Source organism: Loxodonta africana, chromosome 7 (genome assembly GCF_030014295.1).
Source record: "Loxodonta africana isolate mLoxAfr1 chromosome 7, mLoxAfr1.hap2, whole genome shotgun sequence".
Taxonomy (NCBI): Eukaryota; Metazoa; Chordata; class Mammalia; order Proboscidea; family Elephantidae; genus Loxodonta; species Loxodonta africana.
Genome location: NC_087348.1, coordinates 91,500,211 through 91,521,940, shown reverse-complemented (window position 1 = coordinate 91,521,940; position 21,730 = coordinate 91,500,211). Strand labels below are relative to the sequence as shown.

The 21,730-nt window shown below is 38.7% G+C and overlaps 1 protein-coding gene across 2 annotated transcripts in view; it reads left to right on the top strand.

The window, feature by feature from the left end:
- C2CD3 (C2 domain containing 3 centriole elongation regulator) overlaps positions 1-21,730 on the top strand; it is a 168,538-nt gene that overhangs the window by 25,758 nt on the left and 121,050 nt on the right. For both annotated transcript variants that reach the window (XR_010322490.1, XM_010599587.3), the window contains exons 6-7: positions 3,401-3,533; positions 4,189-4,317. Coding sequence is in view for 1 of the 2 variants with exons in the window: in XM_010599587.3 (XP_010597889.1) it covers positions 3,401-3,533; positions 4,189-4,317 (262 nt within the window). In the remaining variant the exon portion in view is untranslated. The remainder of the gene's footprint in view (positions 1-3,400; positions 3,534-4,188; positions 4,318-21,730) is intronic.

Below are 21,730 nucleotides of genomic sequence, written 5' to 3'. Positions count from 1 at the left end.
AATAGATAGAAGGGAGTTGAAACAAAAACTAGAAGCCGTATACCTTTGCGTTTAGCGGGGGCCGTACGAGGGGCATATAAGACATAAACAAGGGAAATATTTGTCCTGAACTCATCTGATTGCGCTTTCTGTGTGCTCAGGAAATGATTATTGAACTGGCATCACGTGGAAGATTCCGTGACAGCTCATATTGTAGGGTACCAGCTTCCCCTTGAGAAGTGGAGAAAAAATATTCTCATTGCCATGGCTTAGACTTTAGAGATCCTTTTGCAAATCATGGCTATCTCAGCAGTGAAACCTTTTGGATTCAGATGATTAAGTAACTCTTAAAATATTACCAATTCCTAGAGAAGTTTACATTTAATAGAGATGAAATCTTTTGAGCGTCTATTGTGTGCCAGTCTTTGTTCTGAGCATTGGGATACAAAGATAAATAAGACTCAGTGTCTGCCCTCACGGAATTCACTCTAGTAAAGGAGACAGATTCTAAAGGCGGTGCATTACAGCCATGTGTGATGTATGTAACAGTGGAAGTATTCGTTTGAAAACATTTTATCAAGTGCCTGATATATGCCAGGCACTGTACCAGGCACCAAGGATACAAAGACCAACAAGAGCCAACCCCTGAACTCAGAAGTGATTGAGGGAGGTAGTTATAACCCTACATGATAAATTCTTTGAGTTAAATTTTAGGAACTTTGACAGCATAGAGGAAGTATTGTGTTTAAGGAAATGAAAATAGTTTGGTATGGTTAGATCATAAAGTACTAACAGTGTCATCTCTCTTGAAACATTTTGAGTGTCAGCAGAAAAATTATTTTTGTAAATGGCTCTGAAATCTAACAGAATTTATTATGGCATTACTGATCATTGAGCACTTCATTTGTATTTATTGAGTGCAACAGCCTCATTAAAAAACTTTAAACCATATCAAATAAAGCCAAGTGCTAACTAGAAATTAAGAGTTCGCTGTCATATACCAAGCTTCTTTAGCTGGAAAACTTAGATGTCAGCCAAATTTCCAATGCTAGCAGACCATATTTTCCTCAGCCTTTCTCGATGAATAGTCTCTTCCTAGCTGAATCCCGAGTTTTAAAATCTTTTTTAAATAAATGTAAAATTAAATATAAATACAGTAAATTCTGAATGAAATACTGTGCAGCCATTGACAGAAAAAAGTTAATGCATATTGTTAAATGAAAAAGCAGTTACAAACAGTATATATTATACCGCATTTTTGCAAAAGCAAAATAGTTGTACATAACAAAAAAAAAGTACATAATACAAGTGTATACATGGTAGATAAAAATCAGTAAAACAAATATCACAAAACAATATATGTACATGTTATTTAATAAGAAGCTAGTTCTGTAAACATTCATCTAAAGTACAATTTTAAAAAATCTATAAGACATCAAAATATTAACAGTGGATGTTCTTGAGTAGTGGTATTAATGGGTATATTAATTTTCTGTTGTTGTTGTTTTAGTGGCTTAAAACAACACCCTTTTATTACTTCACAGTTCTGTAGGTAAGAAGTTTAGCATGGTGTGGTTGACTTCTGTGCTTCGGATATCACAAGGTATATCCTGAGCTCCCATCTGGAGACTCTGGGGAAGAATTCACTTCCAAGCTCATTTTTGTTGCTGGCAGAATTCAGTTCTTTGGAGTTATAGGACTCAGGTGCTGTTTCCTTGCTGGCTGTCAGCCGGGAGCCACTTTTAGCTGCCAGAGGCTGCCTGCATTTCTTGCCACATGGCCCCCTCCATCTTCAAACCAGCAAACAATACGTTAAATCCTTCTCATGCTTCAAATCTCTGACTTCCTCTTCTGCAGCCAGCCAGAGAAAAATCTACTTTTAAAAAGGTTCATGGGATTAGATCTGCCCACCAAGATAATCTCCTTGCTTTAAGGTAGGCTGATTTAAAAAACCCACTGCTGTCGAGTCAATTCTGATTCATAGTGACCCTATAGGACAGAGTAGAACTGCCCCATAGAGTTTCCAGGGAGCACATGGTGGAATTGAACTGCTGACCTCTTGGTTAGTAGCCATAGCACTTAACCACTATGCCACCAGGGTTTCCAGGCTGATTTGGGACCTTAATTACATCTGCAGAATCCATTCACAGCAGTAGCTAGATTAGTAATTAAATAACTTGGACAAGGTATATGTGTACCAGGGGATGGGAATCTTGGGGGGGGCGGGGTTTCTTAAAATTCTGCCTACCATATAGTGACCTTTATTTCCTTTTCATTTCGTTATATTTCTCACATCACATATTGAACATGATATCTAAGTTTTTAAGAAGTTTTTATGTGGTATTAGCAAATGTCAGATGTTCGTGCATCTGGTTGGGTTTTTTTTTTTTCCATGGCCTGACCACATGTCTTCCTTACTGTTAAAAGCTATAAATCTCCAAACTAGGAAGCAGGCACTTAGTTTCTGGTCCTGTTTACCTTCTAAGGAACTGTGGAACCTCAAGAAAATGACAGTACTTCCCAGAACAACACTGCTGGTCCTCAGCTTTTAAAAGGAAGCCTAAGAAGTAAAGCAAACCCATGTGTAGCATATTGGTTAAAAGCACAGGATATGGCGTCATTCTGGCTGTACATGTGCTGCGTGCATAACTTAGGCAAGCTGCTGCTTCTCTCTGCCAGAATTTCTTCATCTGGAAAATTAAGAGGGTTATTGAGAGGATTAAATGAGTTAATATAGATAAAATAGCTAGAATAGTACCTAGCACATGATAAAGGTTCAATAAATGTTACCTGCTATAATTACATTGTTATCGTTATTTAGGAGTGAAGTAAATTTTACTAGTAGGAACGTCTCAAGACTGGACTCCAACCTGATTTTTCCATTAACCTGCCATATTATCTTGGGCAAGCCATGGAAAATTTTTGGCATTCTTTTTTTCATTTGTGAAAGTACAAGATTGGAATAGATATCACTATAGTTCCTAAAGGTTTAGCTGGTATAGTTGCTAGTGTTTTTTGGATAAGAATGGCATTAAAACATATAAATAATAAGAGAATTCAGTAAGGTGTCTGGATACAAAAATAATATATAGACATCACTAGCCGCCTTATGTACAAACACCAGTTGGCAGATTCAATGAATGGATATAACTACTCCCACAAGGAAGTCAGTCGGTCCAGAATGGAAACCTTGTTCACTGCTGTAATGCCAGCGGCTAAACCGGCACACAGAGTAAGTAGCTCCGTAAACATTTGTTGTTAAGTGAATGTCCTCAAGGAATTCTCAGGCTAATGGGGAAGGCAGAGAAGTAAACCGTTATAACACACTGTGGTAAGCCCTGTGATAGAAAGCAATGGGCTGAACATTGCAAGTGTTTCTGTTGGATTTTAGATTTTCCATGTTCTGCTTTTCCCTCTTCAGCTCTGTTAGAACGAGGCAGTAAACTGCGTAATGCCATGGTGGTTTCTGCGATGAAATCAAGCCCAGACACTAGCATTTTGTTGGACGAAGTTCATCCTCCTGTTAAGGAAGATTCTCTTAGAGCATCAACACAGTAAGTTACACGATAGAAGTAAATGTCAACATTTCATTTCTTATTAATTCTAAGCTGTGTTTTTTGTCAAGTTATAAAATAAATACTCTTACAAATGTTCTGCAAATAATTCTAAATGTAGTGGAAAAGAATCCTAAACTAAGAGTTAAGATACTGGCTTTTAATATGTGGTTAATGGATAAATTCTTTCCTCTCTCTGAACCTGCGTACTTTCATATAAACTGGGGATGTTCGCTCCTTCCTGCCTCACAGAAATGAAATGAGATTTTAATGTGGGAAAGAGCTTTGTAAATTGTAAAGTTTTGTACATAAGGTAGCACTACTGTTAAGTTTAATTAAAAAAAAAAAGTTACCATCAAGTCAGTTCCATCTCATGACAGCCCCACGTGTGTCAGAGTAGAAGTGGCTGATTTTTCAGAAGCAGGTCACCAGGCCCTTATTCCAAGGCACCTCTGGGCGAACTCAAACCTCCCACCTTTCGGTTAGCAGCCAGGCATGTTAATCGTTTGTACCACCCAGGGACTCTGTTAAGTTTAAAGTATGTTAAATTTTCAATTTTGGACTAGCTTCATGTATCAACTCGTAGCTCAGTTCATTGTGATTTAGATTTTTCCCATTTGTTATCCACTGAGAAATTATTTTTTCCAAACTTTAGAATCAGAGTCTTGCCTAGGAATCAATTTAAAGACCACATTGAAGATCAACTTCTCCGTCCTGCTGAGAATGCCTTTTGGAAACATGACCCAAAAGCCGATACTAGAGCCATACAGCTGTTATTAGGCAGGTAAGAGCTCCTGACTAGCTTTCTTCTTTTTAAAGTCTTCCTCCAATTCATTAACGTACATTGTTAATGGAATTCGTTCTTCTAAAACAACACTTACTATAATAACCAAATCATTCACTGTTTCTTCAAATACTCCTCACTGCCTACTGAATAAAAATCCGATCTTCACAACCTTTATTCTTGACTTCTCTTACATAATGGTCTCCAATCTAGCTTTCCATTCTTACCTCCTAACTCCTTACTTAATACCAGTGATTATGTGAGGTAATAAAAAGAGCATGGATCTTAAACAGATACAAGTCAGAAACCACAGTCTGTCTCTTATTAGTTCTGTGGCCTTAAGTATCTTTGAACCTCAGAGAGGTCAGTAAAATTAGAATTATACCTAACCTTGCAAAATTGCTGTGAGCAATAGAAATAATATATGTAAAAGAGTTAATACTATGCTTAACAGATAGTAGGTATTCAATAAATGGTATTGGTGATACTATTTTTGATGTTGTTCATATTATTACTAACATGTGCCCTGGAGTAGACTTATTTACTTATTTTCTCCTAAATAAAATACTATCTACATTTCTGTCTTGGAAAGGTAATAGGGTATGATGTTTAAAAGCAATATGTGCCATTACAGAGATGTGTGAAAGCGTGTATGTTTCAGAAATTTCAATTAGTTTGATTTGGCTAAAGTTTAGACAATTTATAGAAAAATGGCAAGACCATAATCCTCTGGTATGGCTAAAGTTAGGATAGGTAGACTGAGTAGAGGTGTAAGTGTAAAGATAAGAATGGAAGCCAAACTTTGAAGCACTTTGAATGTTATGTTAATGAGTTTGGACATTATCTTATAGAAATTGGGTAAAGATTAAAGTATTTTGAGCAGAAGAGTAGAAGGATCACTCTGGCAGCAGTATGGAAGATCAGCTAGATGGGAGACTAAGGAAAGCTTGTGGGAATTTTCCCCCCTAGTTTTTTTAGTGGAGGTGAAGAGGTAAAACATCAAAAGTCGAAATGATAGGATTTTATTAAGCATCCAGCTGCTAATCAGAAGGTTGGCAGTTCGAATTCATCAACTGCTCCTTGGAAACCCTATGGGGCAGTTCTACGCTGTCCTGTAGGGCCGCCATGAGTAGAAATTGACTCAACACCAATGAGTTTGATTTTTTTTTTTAGTTGTAGAAAGAGGACAGAGTCAAAAATGGCTCCTAGGGTTTTGCTCCAGTAATTCCATGGATTGTAATGATTAATTGACATCAGAATACTTAGGCATGTGTGAGACAAGAAGTTGAAGACATTAAGTTCACGTTTGAGTCTGTAAATCTGTTAAATTTGAGGTGCCTATGGGACATTAGAGTGTAGTATCTGGTTAAAAAAAAAAAAAAAGATGGCTATATAGGACTGAAGCTCAGGAAAGAGGACGGGCCTAGAGGTAAAAATTTGGGATTTTTTAGCCCATACTGTAGTAATTGAAACCTTGAGAGAGGACAAGATCACCCAGCCTATAGTACAGTAATTGAAACCTTGAGAGTGGTAGAATGAAAGTAAGAATAAAGGACACAACTTTTGTGTCCACTCCTTTTTCAAACCTCAGTAAAATAATGATAAACTCACAAGAACGTTTAAGAAAAGAGTAGGGGAAGTGACAGTAGGTGAAAGATGTCAACAAAATTTTGGAAACTAGAAAGCAGATGGACAAGGGTGACTGGTGTAGCAAGGTAGAGAAAGATCTTCTTTCTTGGTTAGAGGACTAGTAATTTCATTGCAGAAGCCCAGAAGGACTTAGGAATTAGAAACAGCAGGTATCTCCGAGGGCACTGTCTGAATTTGAGGCTGCTAAACAGTAAATCAATGAAACCAAAAGCTGGTTCTTTGAAAAGATGGACAAAGTTGACAAACCTTTAGGTAGATCCCTGGGTGGTAAAAGCAGTTTGCTATCAGCTACTAACTTAAAGATTGGCAGTTCAAACCCAAGTGGCACTGCAGAAGAAAGGTCTGGCAACCTGCTTCTGTAAAGATTATAGCCAAGAAAACCCTATGGAGCAGTTCTACTCTGTAACACATGAAGTTGCTGTGAGTCACAATCAACAACAACAGGTTTGATTTGGTTTTAGCTAAATTGACCAAGAAAAAAAAGACTCAATTTACTAAAATCAGAAATGAAAGTGGGAATATTATTACTGACCTTACAGAAATAAGAAGGATTATGAAGGAATGCTATGAAAAATTGTATGTCAGCAAATTGGGTATGCTAAATGAAATAAATTCCTGGAAAGATACAAACTACTAAAACTCAAGAAGAAGTAGACAATCTCGACAGATCTGTAACAAATAAAGAAGCTTAATTAGTAATCAAAAAACTACCCATGGTGCACAAAACATCTCTGTACATGTTTTTAACAACTTCTTGTAAATTTTTTTTAGCTTTTTAAAATAAAAACCTAAAATTTACCCACAAAGCCTAGGCCAAGACAGCTTCACTGCTAAATGCTACCAATCGTTTAAAGAAGAATTAATACTAGTTCCTTGTAAACTCTTTCACAGCATAGAAGAGAAAGAACACTTCACAACTCATTCTATAAGGCCCTTATACCAAAACCAGACAAAGACATGAAGGAAAAAAAAATACGGATTAATATCTCTTATAAATGTGGAAGTAAAAACCATCAACCAAATGAAAGAAAACCGAATTCATCAGCATATAAAAAAAATTATACATTGTGACCCAGGAATGCAAGGTTGTTTTAACATCTGAAAATCAATGTAATGTACCATATCAATAGAATAAAAAACAAAAACCACATAATTATCTCAGTAGATGCAGAAGAGGCATTTCACAAAATCCAGTACCCTTTGATGATAGAAACATTCAGCAAATTAGAAATAGAAGGAATGTACCTCAGCCTGATTAAGGACATCTATGAAAAACCTACAGCAAACATCATACTTAATGGTGAAGACAGCCCGCTTCCCCCCTGAGATCAGGAATAAAACGAGGATGTCCACTCTAACCAATTCTGTTCGACGTTGTACTGAAGGTTCTAGCCAAGGCAGTTTTCATTGCTAGGTGCCGTCGAGTCAGTTCTGACTCGTAGTGACCCTGTGTGTGACAGAACAAAACACTGCCTGGCCCTGCACTATCTTCACAATCATTATGCTTGAGCCCATCGTTGCAGCCCCTGTGTCAGTCCATCTCACTGAAGGTTTTCCTCTTTTTCACTGACTGTCTACTTTTTTTTTTGTCTACTTTACCAAGCCTGATGTCCTTCTCCAGGGACTAGTCCCTCCTGATAACATGTCCAAAGTATGTGAGATGTAGTCTCGCCATCCTTGCTCCTAAGGAGCATTCTGGCTGTACTTATTCTGAGACAGATTTGTTTGTTCTTTTGACAGTCAATAGAAAGCTTAAATTTTTTTTTTTTTTTTAATATTCTTTGCTAACACCACAATTCAAAGGCGCCAGTTCTTCTTCGGCTGTCCTTATTCATCGTCCGGCTTCCACATGCATTCAGGCAATTGAAAATACCATGGCTTGGGTCAGGTGCACTGTAGTCTTCAAGGTGACATCTGTGCTTTTTAACACTTTAAAGAGATCTTTTGCAGCAGATTTGCCCAGTGCAACGCATAGTTTCATTTCTTGACTGCTGCTTCCATAGGTGTTAATTGTGGATCCAAGTAAAATGAAATCTTAGACAGCTTCAGTCTTTTCTCCATTTATCACGATGTTGCTTATTGGTCCGGTTGTGAAGATTTTTGTTTTCTTTATGTTGAGGTCTAAATCATACTGAAAGCTGTTATCTTTGATCTTCATCAGCAAGTGCTTCAAGTCCTCTTCACTTTCAGCAAGCAAGGTTGTGTCATCTGCATAACACAGGTTGTTAATGAGCCTTCCTCCAATCCTGATGTCACGCTCTTCATATAGTCTAGCTTCTTGGATTCTTTACAGAGCATGCAGATTGAATAAGTATGGTGAAGGGATACAACCCTGTTGCACACCTTTCCTGACTTTAAACCACACAGTATCCCCTTGTTCTGTCAAACAACTGCCTCTTGATCTATGTACAGGTTCCTCATGAGTACAATTAAGTGTCTGGAGTTCCCTTTCTTCACAGCATTATCCATAATTTGTTATGATCCACACAGTTGAATGCCTTTGCATTAGACAGTAAAAGAAATAAATCCAAAATGAAAAGGAAGAAGTAAAACTATATTCACAGATGGCATAATCTTGGATTAAGAAAATCCTAAGCAATTCACTAAAAACTATTAGAACTAATAAACAAGTTGGCCAAGATTGCAGAATACAAGATCAGTTTACAAAAATCAATAGTATCTCTATACGCTTTCAGTGAAAAATCCAAAAATGAAATTAAGAAAGTAATTCCGTTTAAAAGCATCAAAAACAATACACCACATAGGTATAAATTTAACCAAAGAGGTGCATGGAAAACTATGCAACACTGTTGAGAGAAATTAAAAGAATACAATGGAAAGACATCCCATGTTCATTAATTGGATGGTTTAACATTGTTAGGATAGCAGGACTCCCCAGATTGACCTACATATTTTAACGCATCCTATCAGAATCCCTGCTGGCTTCTTTGTAGAAATTGACAAGCTGATTCTAAAATTCATATGGAATTGCAAGGGACCAAGAATAGCAAAAACAATTGTGACAAGAACAAATTGTGAGGGCTCACATGTCTGATTTCAAAACTTACTACCAAATAACAGTAATCAGGACAGTGTGGTCCTGACATAAGGACAGACATATACATAAATGGAATAGAATTGGGAGTCCAGAAATAAAATCATGTGTCTGTGGTCCTCTGATTTTTAAAAAGGGTGCCAAGACCATTTGGTGGGGAAAAAGAGCTTTACAACAAATAGTGCTGGGACAACTGGATAGCCACATGAAAAAAAAAAAAAAATGAAGTTGAACTCTTATCTAACACCATTTACAGAAGTTAATTCAAAGTGAATCAAAGACCTAACCGTAAGAGCTAAAACTAAAAAACTCTTAGAAGAAAACATAGGGATAAATCTTGGATTAGGCAATGGATTCTGAGCTATGACACAAAAGTATGTACGACAAAAGACAAAAAAAGATAAATTTGACTTCATTAAAATTAACAACTCTTGTGCTTGCTGCAAAGGACATTAACGAGAAAGTGAAAAGGCAGTCCACAGAATGAGAGAAAATATTTTCAGATTATATATCTGATAAGGGACGTGTATGTAGAATATGGAGCCCTGATGGTTCAGTGGTTAAGAGTTTGCCTGCTAACCAAAAGGTCAGTAGTTGAAATCTACCAGCTGCTCCGTGGAAACCCCGTGAGACAGTTCTACTCTGTACCTGTAGGGTCACTATGAGTTGGAACTGACTCGACGGCAATGGCTTTGGTTTTTGGTATCTAGAATATATGAAGAATTCATTCATCTCAAAAATAGAATGACAGATAACTCAATTTAAAAATGAGCAAAGGACATTCTTCAAAGAAGATATACAAATGGTCAGTATACATATGAAAAGATGTTCGATACCATTAGTCATCAGGTAAATGCAAATCAAAACCACAATAAGATCCCACTTCATACCCACTAGGATGAATAGAATTAAAAAGTTGGATAATAACGAGTGATAATGAAAATGTGGAGAAATTGGAATTCTCATACACTGCTGGCAGGAACATAAAATGATACAGCTGCTGTGGAATACATACTGGCAATCACTCAAATGGTAAACACCGAGTTACCACAGCAATTCCACTCCTAGTTGTATACCCAAGAGAAATAAAAAATGTGTACATGAGTGTTTCTAGCAGTATGATTAATAGTTTCAAAATGGAAACAGCCCAAATGTTCATTAACTGATGAGTGGATAAAATGTGATATCTCCATACAATGGAATATTGTTTTGCCATAAAAAGTTTTGAAGTACTGATACATGCTGCAACATGGATGAATCTTGAAAACATTATGGTAAGTGAAAGGAGCTAGTCAGAAAACACCACATAAGATATGATTTCATCTACACAAAATGTACAAAAAAGGCAAATCTATAGAGGAAGAAAGTAGATTAGTGGTTCCTGAAGACTGTAGGTTGATTGGGCTTGGAAGGAAAAGGGGTAGTAGCTAAAAGGTATGGGGTTTATTTTTGAAGTGATGAAAATTTTCTAAAATTGGCTGTAGTGATGGTTGCATATACCTGTGAATATACTAAAAACTTTTGAATCATATACTTTAAATGGATGAATTGAATATGTGGACTTTTATCTCAGTAACCAAACCAAAACCAAACCCAGTGCCATCGAGTCAATTCCAACTTATAGCGACCTTAAAGGACAGAGTAGAACTGCGCCATAGAGTTTCCAGGGAGCGCCTGACAGATTCGAACTGCCAACCCTTTGGTTAGCAGCCATAGCACTTAACCACTACGCCATCAGGGTTTCCTATCTCAATAAAGCTGCAAAAAAAACAAAAAACAATCCATTGAGAATACAGCACAGTGAACGAAAAAAGACACACCAAGTTTTATAATCTTAAAATTTCAGGTATAAAGAGACAATGTTAAAAACTTCCAGAGAGAAAATGGCATATGCAATATCAGGAATTAAAATGACATCAGATTTCTCACCAACAACCATGGAAGATAGTCCAGAAGTCTGTACTTCACAATTCTGGAAGAAAATTACCTTAACCTGAAATTTCATTCCCAAACTAGCAATCAAGTGTGAGTGTAGAGTGAAAATATCTTAAGACATTCAGCATTTCATAAGTTTACCTCCCTTGCAGTATTCCTTAGGAATCCACAGGAGAATGTCCTTTTCAAAAAAGAGTAAACGAAGAAAGAGGAAAGCATGGAGTCCAAAAACTAGGGTGTACAACGTAAGAGACATAAAAGGAAATTCAGAATTTGTGTCCTGTTTAGAAAGCAACCAGTCCGCATTGGAGCAGGAAGGAGAGCTTCAGTAGGGACATTTCTAAGGGGAGGAAGTGGACCATGTATTTCCTGATGTGTTTGATCAAGAGTAGAGGAAATTTTCAGTTCCCTTGAAGAGTTTGGAGCCCCGGCGGTACAGTGGTTAAGTGTTCCGCTGCTAACTAAAAGGTCGGCAGTTCAAATCCTCCAGCTGCTCCTTGAAAACCCTATGGAGAAGTTCTGCTCTGACCTATAGGGTTCCTGTGAGTTGGAATTGACCCTATGACAGTGGGTTGTTGTTTGTTTGTTTTTTACGGGGAGAAGGTTTGAAGAGTTCAATGATGAAATAGTAATAGAAACATAGAAAATTATTAATGCCACAGAAAACTAGAAATTGTATAAGAAAGAGAGTGTAATACATTATACTATACTTGGCTCCAGTAAGTGTTGACCCTGAAAATTCACAAAAAATTTAATGTAACTAAATTGGGAACATGGAGGAAAGGGAATGTGTGTCCAAGAGTAATGGTATAAGACAGTGAACCATTTATTTTTCATAATAGGAAGTCAATAGATAATTTAGAAAAGTTAAAAATTAGAAAGTAGAAGATTACCGACTCTTACAGTCGGAGCCAAGATAGCAGAATACACAGACGTTTCCGGCGAACCCGTTTATAACAAAGGCCCGAAAAAACAAGTGAAACGAGTATATTTATGACAAGCTGATAGCCCTGAGCTTCAAAGGCAAGCTTAGAAAATGAACTTAGGGGCGGGGGAGGAAGAGACTGTTCAGAAGCGGAGAGGAGTTACCGGACCTCAGTCACCAGGAGCCCTCAGGCACCACTCCCGGCACGGTGGTAGCAGGCTGATACTAGCATTTGGCCACAGTTTCCTCAGGGAGAAGCAACCAGCCACACAGCCTGCTCACACCTCCGGAACCAGAGAGGAATGGCGCTCTCAGCAAAAGCTAAATACTTCTGTATATTTTACCATGTCCCCCCCCCCCGACCCCCAAGCTGGCTTCAGCGGCTGAATTTCCTGGGCCTGAAATAGGCACTGTTGAGCTCCTAGAGCCATCCTCCTGGCCTTTGAGAAGGAAAAAATTTGCAAGTGGGGGAAAAGATAATTTGCTAGCTCCACTAACCGGGGGAGCTCAGGACAGAAGCACCTCCTGTCCAGGCATAAATGGTCCATGGACTTTGAGCACCTTTCCCTTCTGCATGGACCGGTGTGAGCCTACTTCAGGAGAATAGGCCCTCGTTGGCAGACTCCAACCATTTTAGCTCTGCGGTGGAGAGGTGGGTGTTTGATGTTTGACGTTGCTTCGCCTGTTAAACAAGGTCCTCACTTACCTACATAAGGGACCTAAGGACTGGTAGCTCCACTCAGGTCACCCAGCCACCCACCACAGGGGTCCAAGGATAACTGGTACCTCCCAGTCCTTACAGCCAAAAACTTTGGGTGCCCATGGTCTGTCTGCAGAACCCACCCACCTGCACGCTCTTGAAACAGGGACACGCTTTCCTCAGAGACATTCGGGGGTTGGTTCTCAACCCCCTGCATTGTTCAGAATGTGACCTGCTGCAATCAGATACCGGTATATATGCCAATCACCCCTGCCCCTCTAAGACTGTAGGACAGAGCCTGTACCGCATACTTGATGACCAGCTATCTGGAAACCTGAGCTGAATTCATACAAGAAAAGTGAATGGACCTCTAGACTGATATGCCTGAAAACAGCTCTAGCCATCTGGGGACAGGACATCAGAGCTCCAAAGCTGAAAATAATCAAGCTAGCTCACTCAAGCAACCCATTTGGGTATATCAAAACAAAACAAAGCAAGAAGCTACAACACAGTAAGCAAGCATAAACTAATACAGTAACTTACAGATGGCTCAGAGACAACAGTCATTATCAAGCCACATAAAGAAACAGACCATGATCACCTCAACAGGCTCTCAGAACAAAGAATCCAGGGATCTTCTAGATGAAAGTGCATTCCTGGAATTACCAGAGCCAGAATACAAAAGTTTAATATATAGAACCCTTCAAGACATCAGGAAGGAAGTGAGGCAATAAGCAGAACAAGCCAAGGAACACACAGATAAAGCAATTGAAGAAATTAGAAAGATTATTCAGGAACATAATGAAAAGCTTAATAAGCTGGAAAAATCCATAGACAGCAATCAGAAATTCAGAAGATTAACAATAAAATTACAGAAGTAGACAATTCAATAGAAAGCCAGAGGAGCAAAATTGAGCAAGTAGACGCCAGAATTTCTGAACTCAAAGATAAATCACTTGGCACTAATATATTTGACGAAAAATCAGATAAAAGAATTTTTAAAAAATGGAGAAACCTTAAGAATCATGTGGGACTCTGCAAAGAGAACCTACAAGTGATTGAGCATTTTTTTCTTTTTAAAATTAATCTTAATTTGTGTTTGTGATTTCCCTATTTGAGTTGATATCAGGATGTTCTGTTCTGTGACCTTGTGTTGCATTGGTATCTAATATTATTGATTTTCTGACCAGTTTCCTTTAGTATTTCTTGTAGCTTTGGTTTGGTTTTTGCAAATTCTCTAAGCTTGTGTTTATCTGTAAATGTTTTAATTTCACCTTCATATTTGAGAGAGTTTTGCTGGCTATATGATCCTTGGCTGGCAGTTTTTCTCCTTCAGTGCTCTATGTATGTCATCCCCTTGCATTCTTGACTGCATGGTTTCTGCTGAGTAGTCTGAACTTATTGATTCTCCTTTGTAGGAGACCTTTCTTTTATCCCTGGCTGCTTTTAAAATTTTCTCTTTATCTTTGGTTTTGGCAAGTTTGATGATAATATGTCTTGGTGATTTTCTTTTTGGATCAATCTTACGTGGGGTTCGATGAGCATCTTGGATAGATACCCTTTCGTCTTTCATGATGTCAGGGAAGCTTTCTGCCAACAGATCTTCAACTATTCTCTCTGTATTTTCTGTTATCCCTCCCTGTTCTGGAACTCCAATCACACGCAAGTTATTCTTCTTGATAGAGTCACACATGATTCTTAGGGTTTCTTCATTTTTTTTTAATTGTTTTATCTGATTTTTCTTCAACTATATTGGTGTCAATTGTCTTATCCTCCAACTCCCCCACTCTGCATTCCAATTGCGCGATTCTGCTCCTCTGACTTCCTATTGAGTTGTCTAATTCCGTAATTTTACTGTTAATCCATTGGATTTCTGAATACTGTCTCTCTATGGATTCTTGCAGCTTATTAATTTTTCCAGTATGTTCTTGAATAATCTTTTTGATTTCTTCAACTGCTTTATCAGTGTGTTCCTTGGCTTTTTCTGTAGATTGCCTTGTTTCACTTTTGAGGTCATCCCTGATGTCTTGAAGCAGTCTGTAAATTAGTTTTTTATGTTCTGCATCTGGCAATTCCAGGATCGTTTATTCATTTGGGAAAGATTTTGATTCTTTAATTTGGGGAGCTGTACAAGCAGTCATGGTCTGCTTCTTTTTGTGGTTTGATATCAACTGCTGTCTTTGAGCCATCTGTAAGATAGTGTAATGGTTTATTTTATATTTGCTCACTGAGTCTTGTTTTGTTTTCTTTCAATATACGTAGATGGGCTACTAGATTGCGCTGTCTTGATTGTAGTAGCCTTTGAATCACTTATGTCCTATTACCAGCTGGTTTGGGTTGTTACCAGATATATAAGCCTAAGAGTCTATTCACTATTCTTGAGTAGAATCTGATTTTCGGTCTCCAAGTGTGTGGTGTAGACTGTCACCTATTCACTTAGAGGAGTAGTGGTGATAGTTGTGTGCACCAGCTTCTAGTAGCAGCAGGGGATCACACTCCAGGGGCGGGCAGGATGCTGACAGGCTTCCCCCAAGTGCCAGTGAGGCAGGTGTGTCTCTATTCCTAAAGCACTTTGGTGGGTGGGCTCTGCAGCTGTACCTTAGGCGCCCAATGCATGTACCTTTACAGATTGGTAGATGTCACTATCCTCAGACCCCTATGGCAGGAGGCTAGGTGGTTTGGGTGGAGCTTCAGCCCTCAGTTCCCCGTTGTGGATCATTGAGGGCTTTGTTTAATAGGTAGAGATATCAGACTGGGGAAACTTGTCTTTCCAGTAATCCGCTAAAACAATTACAGTCAGATCCCTATCAGAATTGCCTTTGCATTATAATAGCCACCTTGTTCCCTGTAGGGATGAAAACCCAAGACTGTAGATCTCATATGCTTGGCTGGAGCTGGTTCTGTATTTTTAGTCCAATTTTGGGAAGTCGGGGAAGGATTTTTGGTCCCTGGGTTTTTTGTACCTGCTTCTCTCAGGCCAGGAGAATGGGTTAGGAAAACACACACAAAAAAAAGCACTTCACTCTCTGGCCCAGGAAATTCCAATGTTAATGAACCCACCTGGGAAGGGGAGGGGAGGGATCAGACAGATAGGAGAGAGTAGCACCCAGGAATATAGACACAGTTACTTATCTTGCTTGGTGATGACTGTTTTATCTGAGATAGCCTGTGTGAGGCTGAGTTGAGATTGCCCCCGAGGGCCAGGCCTACATCCTGTGCTTGTGCTGTCTCAGAAGCCGTGGTCAGTTCCTCTGCTCCCAGTTGAAACCCCAGCACCAAGGTTCCCCAGCTGGGACGCCGCACTCCAGGCTCCAGAACCAGTCGCTGCCTCCCGATGACTTCTCCTCCTGTCAGCCCCGTCGCTGCGCTGCCTGCGTGCACTGGCCAGGCTTCCCCTGAGGTCACTTCTGGGGGCTAGGGCTGTGTCCCGTATTTGTGCCATCTCAGGATGCCGTGCTCAGCTCCCCTGCGCCCAGTCCAAAGCCTGGCACCAAGGTTTTCTGACTGGAACGCTGGCTCCAGGCTCCGAAAACAGTCGCTGCTTCCTTGTGGTTGCTCATTCTCTCGTTAGCCGTGCCAGTGTGCAGCCTGCTTATGCTGGCTGAGTCTCTGTCACTCAGGTCAACTCTTTAGATCTGTGTTTGATGGTCAGCGTTCGTAGACTGTTACGTATGTGATCCATTCACTTGTTTTTCCGAGTCTTTGTTGCAAGAGGGGTCCAAGGTAGCTTCTACCTAGTCAGCCATCTTGGCCCCCCTCCGTTGCTTTTTTCCTCTGTTTTTCACTGCTTGGTCCCAGGCTTGAGCACAGTTGTCAAAGCGGACAGAAGAACAGGGTAAATAAAGCCCCAGATTTCTGGCTGGAAGACAGAAAAAGGAACCCCAGTGACCTGGAAAGCAGCAGGGAAATTGTGGAGCCCTACAAGTGATTGGAGAACCAGAATACGGAGGGATAACAGAAAATACAGAGAGAATTTTTGAAGATTTATTTGTTGGCAGAAAATTTCCCTGATATTGTGAAAGATAAGAAGATATCTATCCAAGATGCTCATGGAGCTCCACATAAGGTAGATCTTAAAAGAAAGTCACCAAGACATATTATAATCAAACTTGCCAAAACCAAAGATAGAGAATTATAAGAGCAGCAAGGAATAAATGAAAAGTCCCCTCCAAAGAGAGCCAGTAAGAATAAGCTCGGACTATCCGGCAGAAACCATGCAGGCAAGAAGGCAATGGAATGACATATTTAAGAAATTGAAGGAAAAAAATTGCCTGCCAAGAATCATATATCCGGCAAAACTGGCTCTTAAATATGAAGGTGAAATTAAGGCATTTCCAGATAAACACAAGTTTAGGGAATTCGTACAAACCAAACCAAAACTACAAGAACTACTAAAGGGAGTTCTTTGATTAGAAAATCAATAATATCAGGTATCAGCCCAAAACTAAAACACTGGGCAGAGCAACCAGAAGTCAACCCAGACAGGGAAATCCAAAAAAACAAAGCAAGATGATTAAAAAAATAATAATAATAAGCTCAAAACAGGGTAAAAGTGATGTTATTATATAAAAGAAGAGAACCTTAAAATAATAAAGGGGGACTAAGAAATGCAATCATACACCTTCCATACGGAGAGGAAGATACAGCGATACAAAGAAATAAAAGTTAGGTTTAAATTTAGAAAAATAGGGGTAAATAATAAGGTAGCCACAAAGGAGAAAAACTATCCTATTCATGAAAATAAAATACAACAAGAAATAGAGACTCAGCAGAAACAAATATGAGGAAAGGACAATATGTAAAAGATAATCTACTCAGCACATTAAATGAAGTGGGAAAAGAAACTGTCAACAACACACAAAAAAAGACATCAAAATGATAGCACGAAATTCATACCTATTCATAATTATGCTGAATGTAAATGGACTAAATGCACCAATAAAGAGACAGAGAGTGGCAGAATGGATTAAAAAACAAAATCTGTCTATATGCTGCCTACAAGAGAGACACCTTAGACTTAAAAACACAAACAAACTAAAACTCAAAGGATGGAAAAAATACATCAAGCAAACAACAATCAAAAAAGAGCAGGAGTGGCAATATTAAGTTCTGACAAAATAGACTTTAAAGTTAAATGCATCATAAAGGATAAGGAAGCACACTACATAATGGTTAAAGGGACAATACACCAAGAAGACATAACCATATTAAATATTTATACACCCAGTGACAGGGCTGCAAGATACATAAAACAAACCCTATCAGCATTGAAAAGTGAGATAGACAGCTCCACAGTAATAGTAGGATACTTCAAAACACCACTTTCGGTGAAGGACAGGACATCCAGAAAGAAGCTCCATAAAGACACGGAAGATCTAAATGCCACAATCTACTAACTTGACCTCACAGACACATACAGAACACTCCACCCAACAGCAGCCAAGTGTACTTTCTTTTCTAGTGCACATGGAACATTCTCGAGAATAGACCACATATTAGGTCATAAAGCAAGCCTTAGGAGAATACAAAGCATTGAAATATTACAAAGCATCTTCTCTGACCATAAGGCCATAAAAGTGGAAATCAATAACAGGAACAGCAGGGAAAAGGAATCAAACACTTGGAAACTGAACAATACCCTGCTCAAAAAAGACTAGATTATAGAAGACATTAAGGATGGAATAAAGAAATTCATAGAATCCAATGAGAATGAAAACTCTTCCTATCAAAACCGTAGGGACACAGCAAAAGTGGTGCTCAGAGGCCAATTTATATCAATAAAGAAGAAAGGGCCCAATTCAAAGAATTATCCCTACAACTTGAACAAATAGAGAGCTACAAAAGAAACCCACAGGCACCAGGAGAAAACAAATAATAAAAATTAGAGCAGAACTAAATGGAATAGAAAACAGAAAAACAGTTGAGAGAATTAACAATACCAAAAGCTGGTTCTTTGAAAAAGTTAACAAAATTGATAAACCACTGGCCAAACTGAGAAAAGAAAAACAGGAGGGGAAGCAAATAACCTGAATAAGAAATGAGATGGGTAATATTACAACAGACCCAACTGAAAGTCAAAGAATCGTATCAGATTACTATGAAAAATTGTACTTTAACAAAATTGAAAACCTAGAATAAATGGATGAATTCCTAGAAACACAGCACCTACCTAAACTAACACAAACAGAGGTAGAACAACTTAGTAGACCCATAACAAAAGAAGAGATTGAAAAGGTAATCAAAAAACTCCCCCCCAAAAAAGCCCTGGTCCGGACGGCTTCACTGCAGAGTTCTACCAGACTTTCAGAGAAGAGTTAACACCACTACCACTAAAGCTATTTCAGAGCATAGAAGAGGATGGAATACTACCAAACTCATTCTATGAAGCCACTATATCCCTGTTACCAAAACCAGGTAAAGACGCCACAAAATAAGAAGAGTATAGACCTATATCCCTTATAAACATAGATGCAAAAACCCTCAAGAAAATTCTAGCGAATAGAATTCAACAACATATCAAAAAAATAATTCACCATGACCAAATGGGATTCATACCAGGTATGCAGGGATGGTTCAACATTAGAAAAACAATTAATGTAATCCACCACATAAATAAAACAAAAGACAAGAATCACATGATTTTATCAATTGATGCAGGAAAGGCATTTGACAAAGGTCAACACCCATTCATGATAAAAACTCTCAGCAAAATAGGAATAGAAGGAAAAGTCCTTAACATAATAAAGGGCATTTATACAAGGCCAACAGCCAACATCACTCTAAATGGAGAGAGCCTGAAGGCTTTCCCACTGAGATCCGGAACCAGACAAGGATGCCCTTTATCATCGCTCTTTTTCAACATTGTGTTGGAGGTCCTAGCCAGAGCAGTTAGGCTAGATAAAGAAATAAAGGGCATCTGGAATGGTGAGGAAGAAGTAAAAGTATCTCTCTTTGCAGATGACATGATCTTATACACAGAAAACCCTAAGGAATCCTCAAGAAAACTACTGAAACTGATAGAAGAGTTCACCAGAGTATTGGGATACAAGATAAACATACAAAAATCAGTCGGATTCCTCTACACCAACAAAAAGAACATCGAAGAGGAAATCACCAAATCAATTCCATTTACCATAGCCCCCAAGAAGATAAAATACTTAAGAATAAATCTTACCAGACATGTAAAAGACTTATACAAGGAAAACTACAGTACACTTCTACAAGAAACCAAAAGAGACTTACATAAGTGGAAAAACATACCTTGCTCATGGATAGGAAGACTTAACATTATAAAAGTATCTGTTCTACCAAAAGCGACCTATACATTTAATGCAATTCCAATCCAAATCCCAGCGACATTCTTTAATGAGATGGAGAAACAAATCACCAACTTCATATGGAAGGAAAAGAGGCCCTGGATATGTAAGGCATTGCTGAAAAAGAAGAATAAAGTGAGAGGCCTTACTTTACCTGATTTTAGAACCTATTATACCGCCACAGTAGTCAAAACAGCCAGGTACTGGTACAACAACAGATACATAGACCAATGGAACAGAATTGAGAATCCAGACATAAATCCGTCCACATATGAGCAGTTGATATTTGACAAAGGCCCCAAAACAGTTAAATGGGAAAAAGACAGTCTTTTTAACAAGTGGTGCTGGCATAACTGGTTGTCCTTCTGCAAAAAAATGAAACAAGGCCCATACCTCATTCCATGCACAAAATCAAGCTCAAAATGGATCAAAGACCTAAATACAAAATCTAAAATGATAAAGATCATGGAAGAAAAAATAGGGACAACGTTAGGAGCCCTAATACATGGCATAAACAGTATACAAAACATTATGAAGAGCGTAGAAGAAAAACTAGATAACTGGGAGCTCCTAAAAATCAAACACCTATGCTCATCTAAAGACTTCACAGAAAGAGTAAAAAGACTACCCTCAGACTGGGAAAAAGTTTTTAGCTATGACATTTCCGTTCAGAGTCTGATCTCTAAAATCTGCATGATCCTGCAAAATTCAACTGCAAAAAGACAAATAACCCAGTTAAAAAATGGGCAAAAGACATGACTAGACACTTCACTAAAGAAGACATTCAGGCAACTAACAGGTACATGAGGAAATGTTCACGATCTTTAGGCATTAGAGAAATGCAAATCAAAACTACAATGAGATTTCTTCTCACTCCGGCAAGGCTGGCATTAATCCAAAAAACACAAAATAATAAATGTTGGAGAGGCTGTGGAGAGATTGGAACACTTCTACACTGCTGGTGGGAATGTCAAATGGTACAACCACTCTGGAAATCGATGTGGTACTTCCTTAAAAAGCTAGAAATAGGACTACCATATGACCCAGCAATCCCACTCCTCGGAATATATCCTAGAGAAATAAGAGCCTTTACACGAACAGATATATGCACACCCATGTTTATTGCTGCACTGTTTACAATAGCAAAAAGATGGAAGCAACCAAGGTGCCCATCAACGGATGAATGGATAAATAAATTATGGTGTATTCACACAATGGAATACTACACGTCGTTAAAGAACAGTGATGAATTTGTGAAACAGCTCATAACATGGAGGAACCTGGAAGGCATTATGCTGAGTGAAATTAGTCAGTTGCAAAAGGACAAATATTGTATAAGACCAGTATTATAAGAACTTGAGAAATAGTTCAAACTGAGAAGAAAACACTCTTTTGTGGTTACGAGAGGGGGAGGGAGGGAGGATGGGAGAAGTGTATTCACTAATTAGATAGTAGATAAGAACTACTTTAGGTGAAGGGAAAGACAACACGTAACAGGGGAGGTCATCACAATTGGACTAAACCAAAAGCAAAGAAGTTTCCTGAATAAACTGAATGCTTCGAAGGCCAGCGTAGCAGTTACAGGGGTTTGGGGACCATGGTTTCAGGGGACACCGAAGTCAGTTGGTATAATAAAAGCTATTAAGAAAAAAGTGGGGTCTGCATCCCACTTTGAAGAGTGGTGTCTGGGGTCTTAAACGCTAGCATGCTGACATCTAAGATGCATCAAACCCACCTGGATCAAACGAAAATGAAAAACACCAAGGACACAAGGTAATTACGAGCCCAAGAGATAGAAAGGGCCACATGAACCAGAGACTGCATCATCCTGA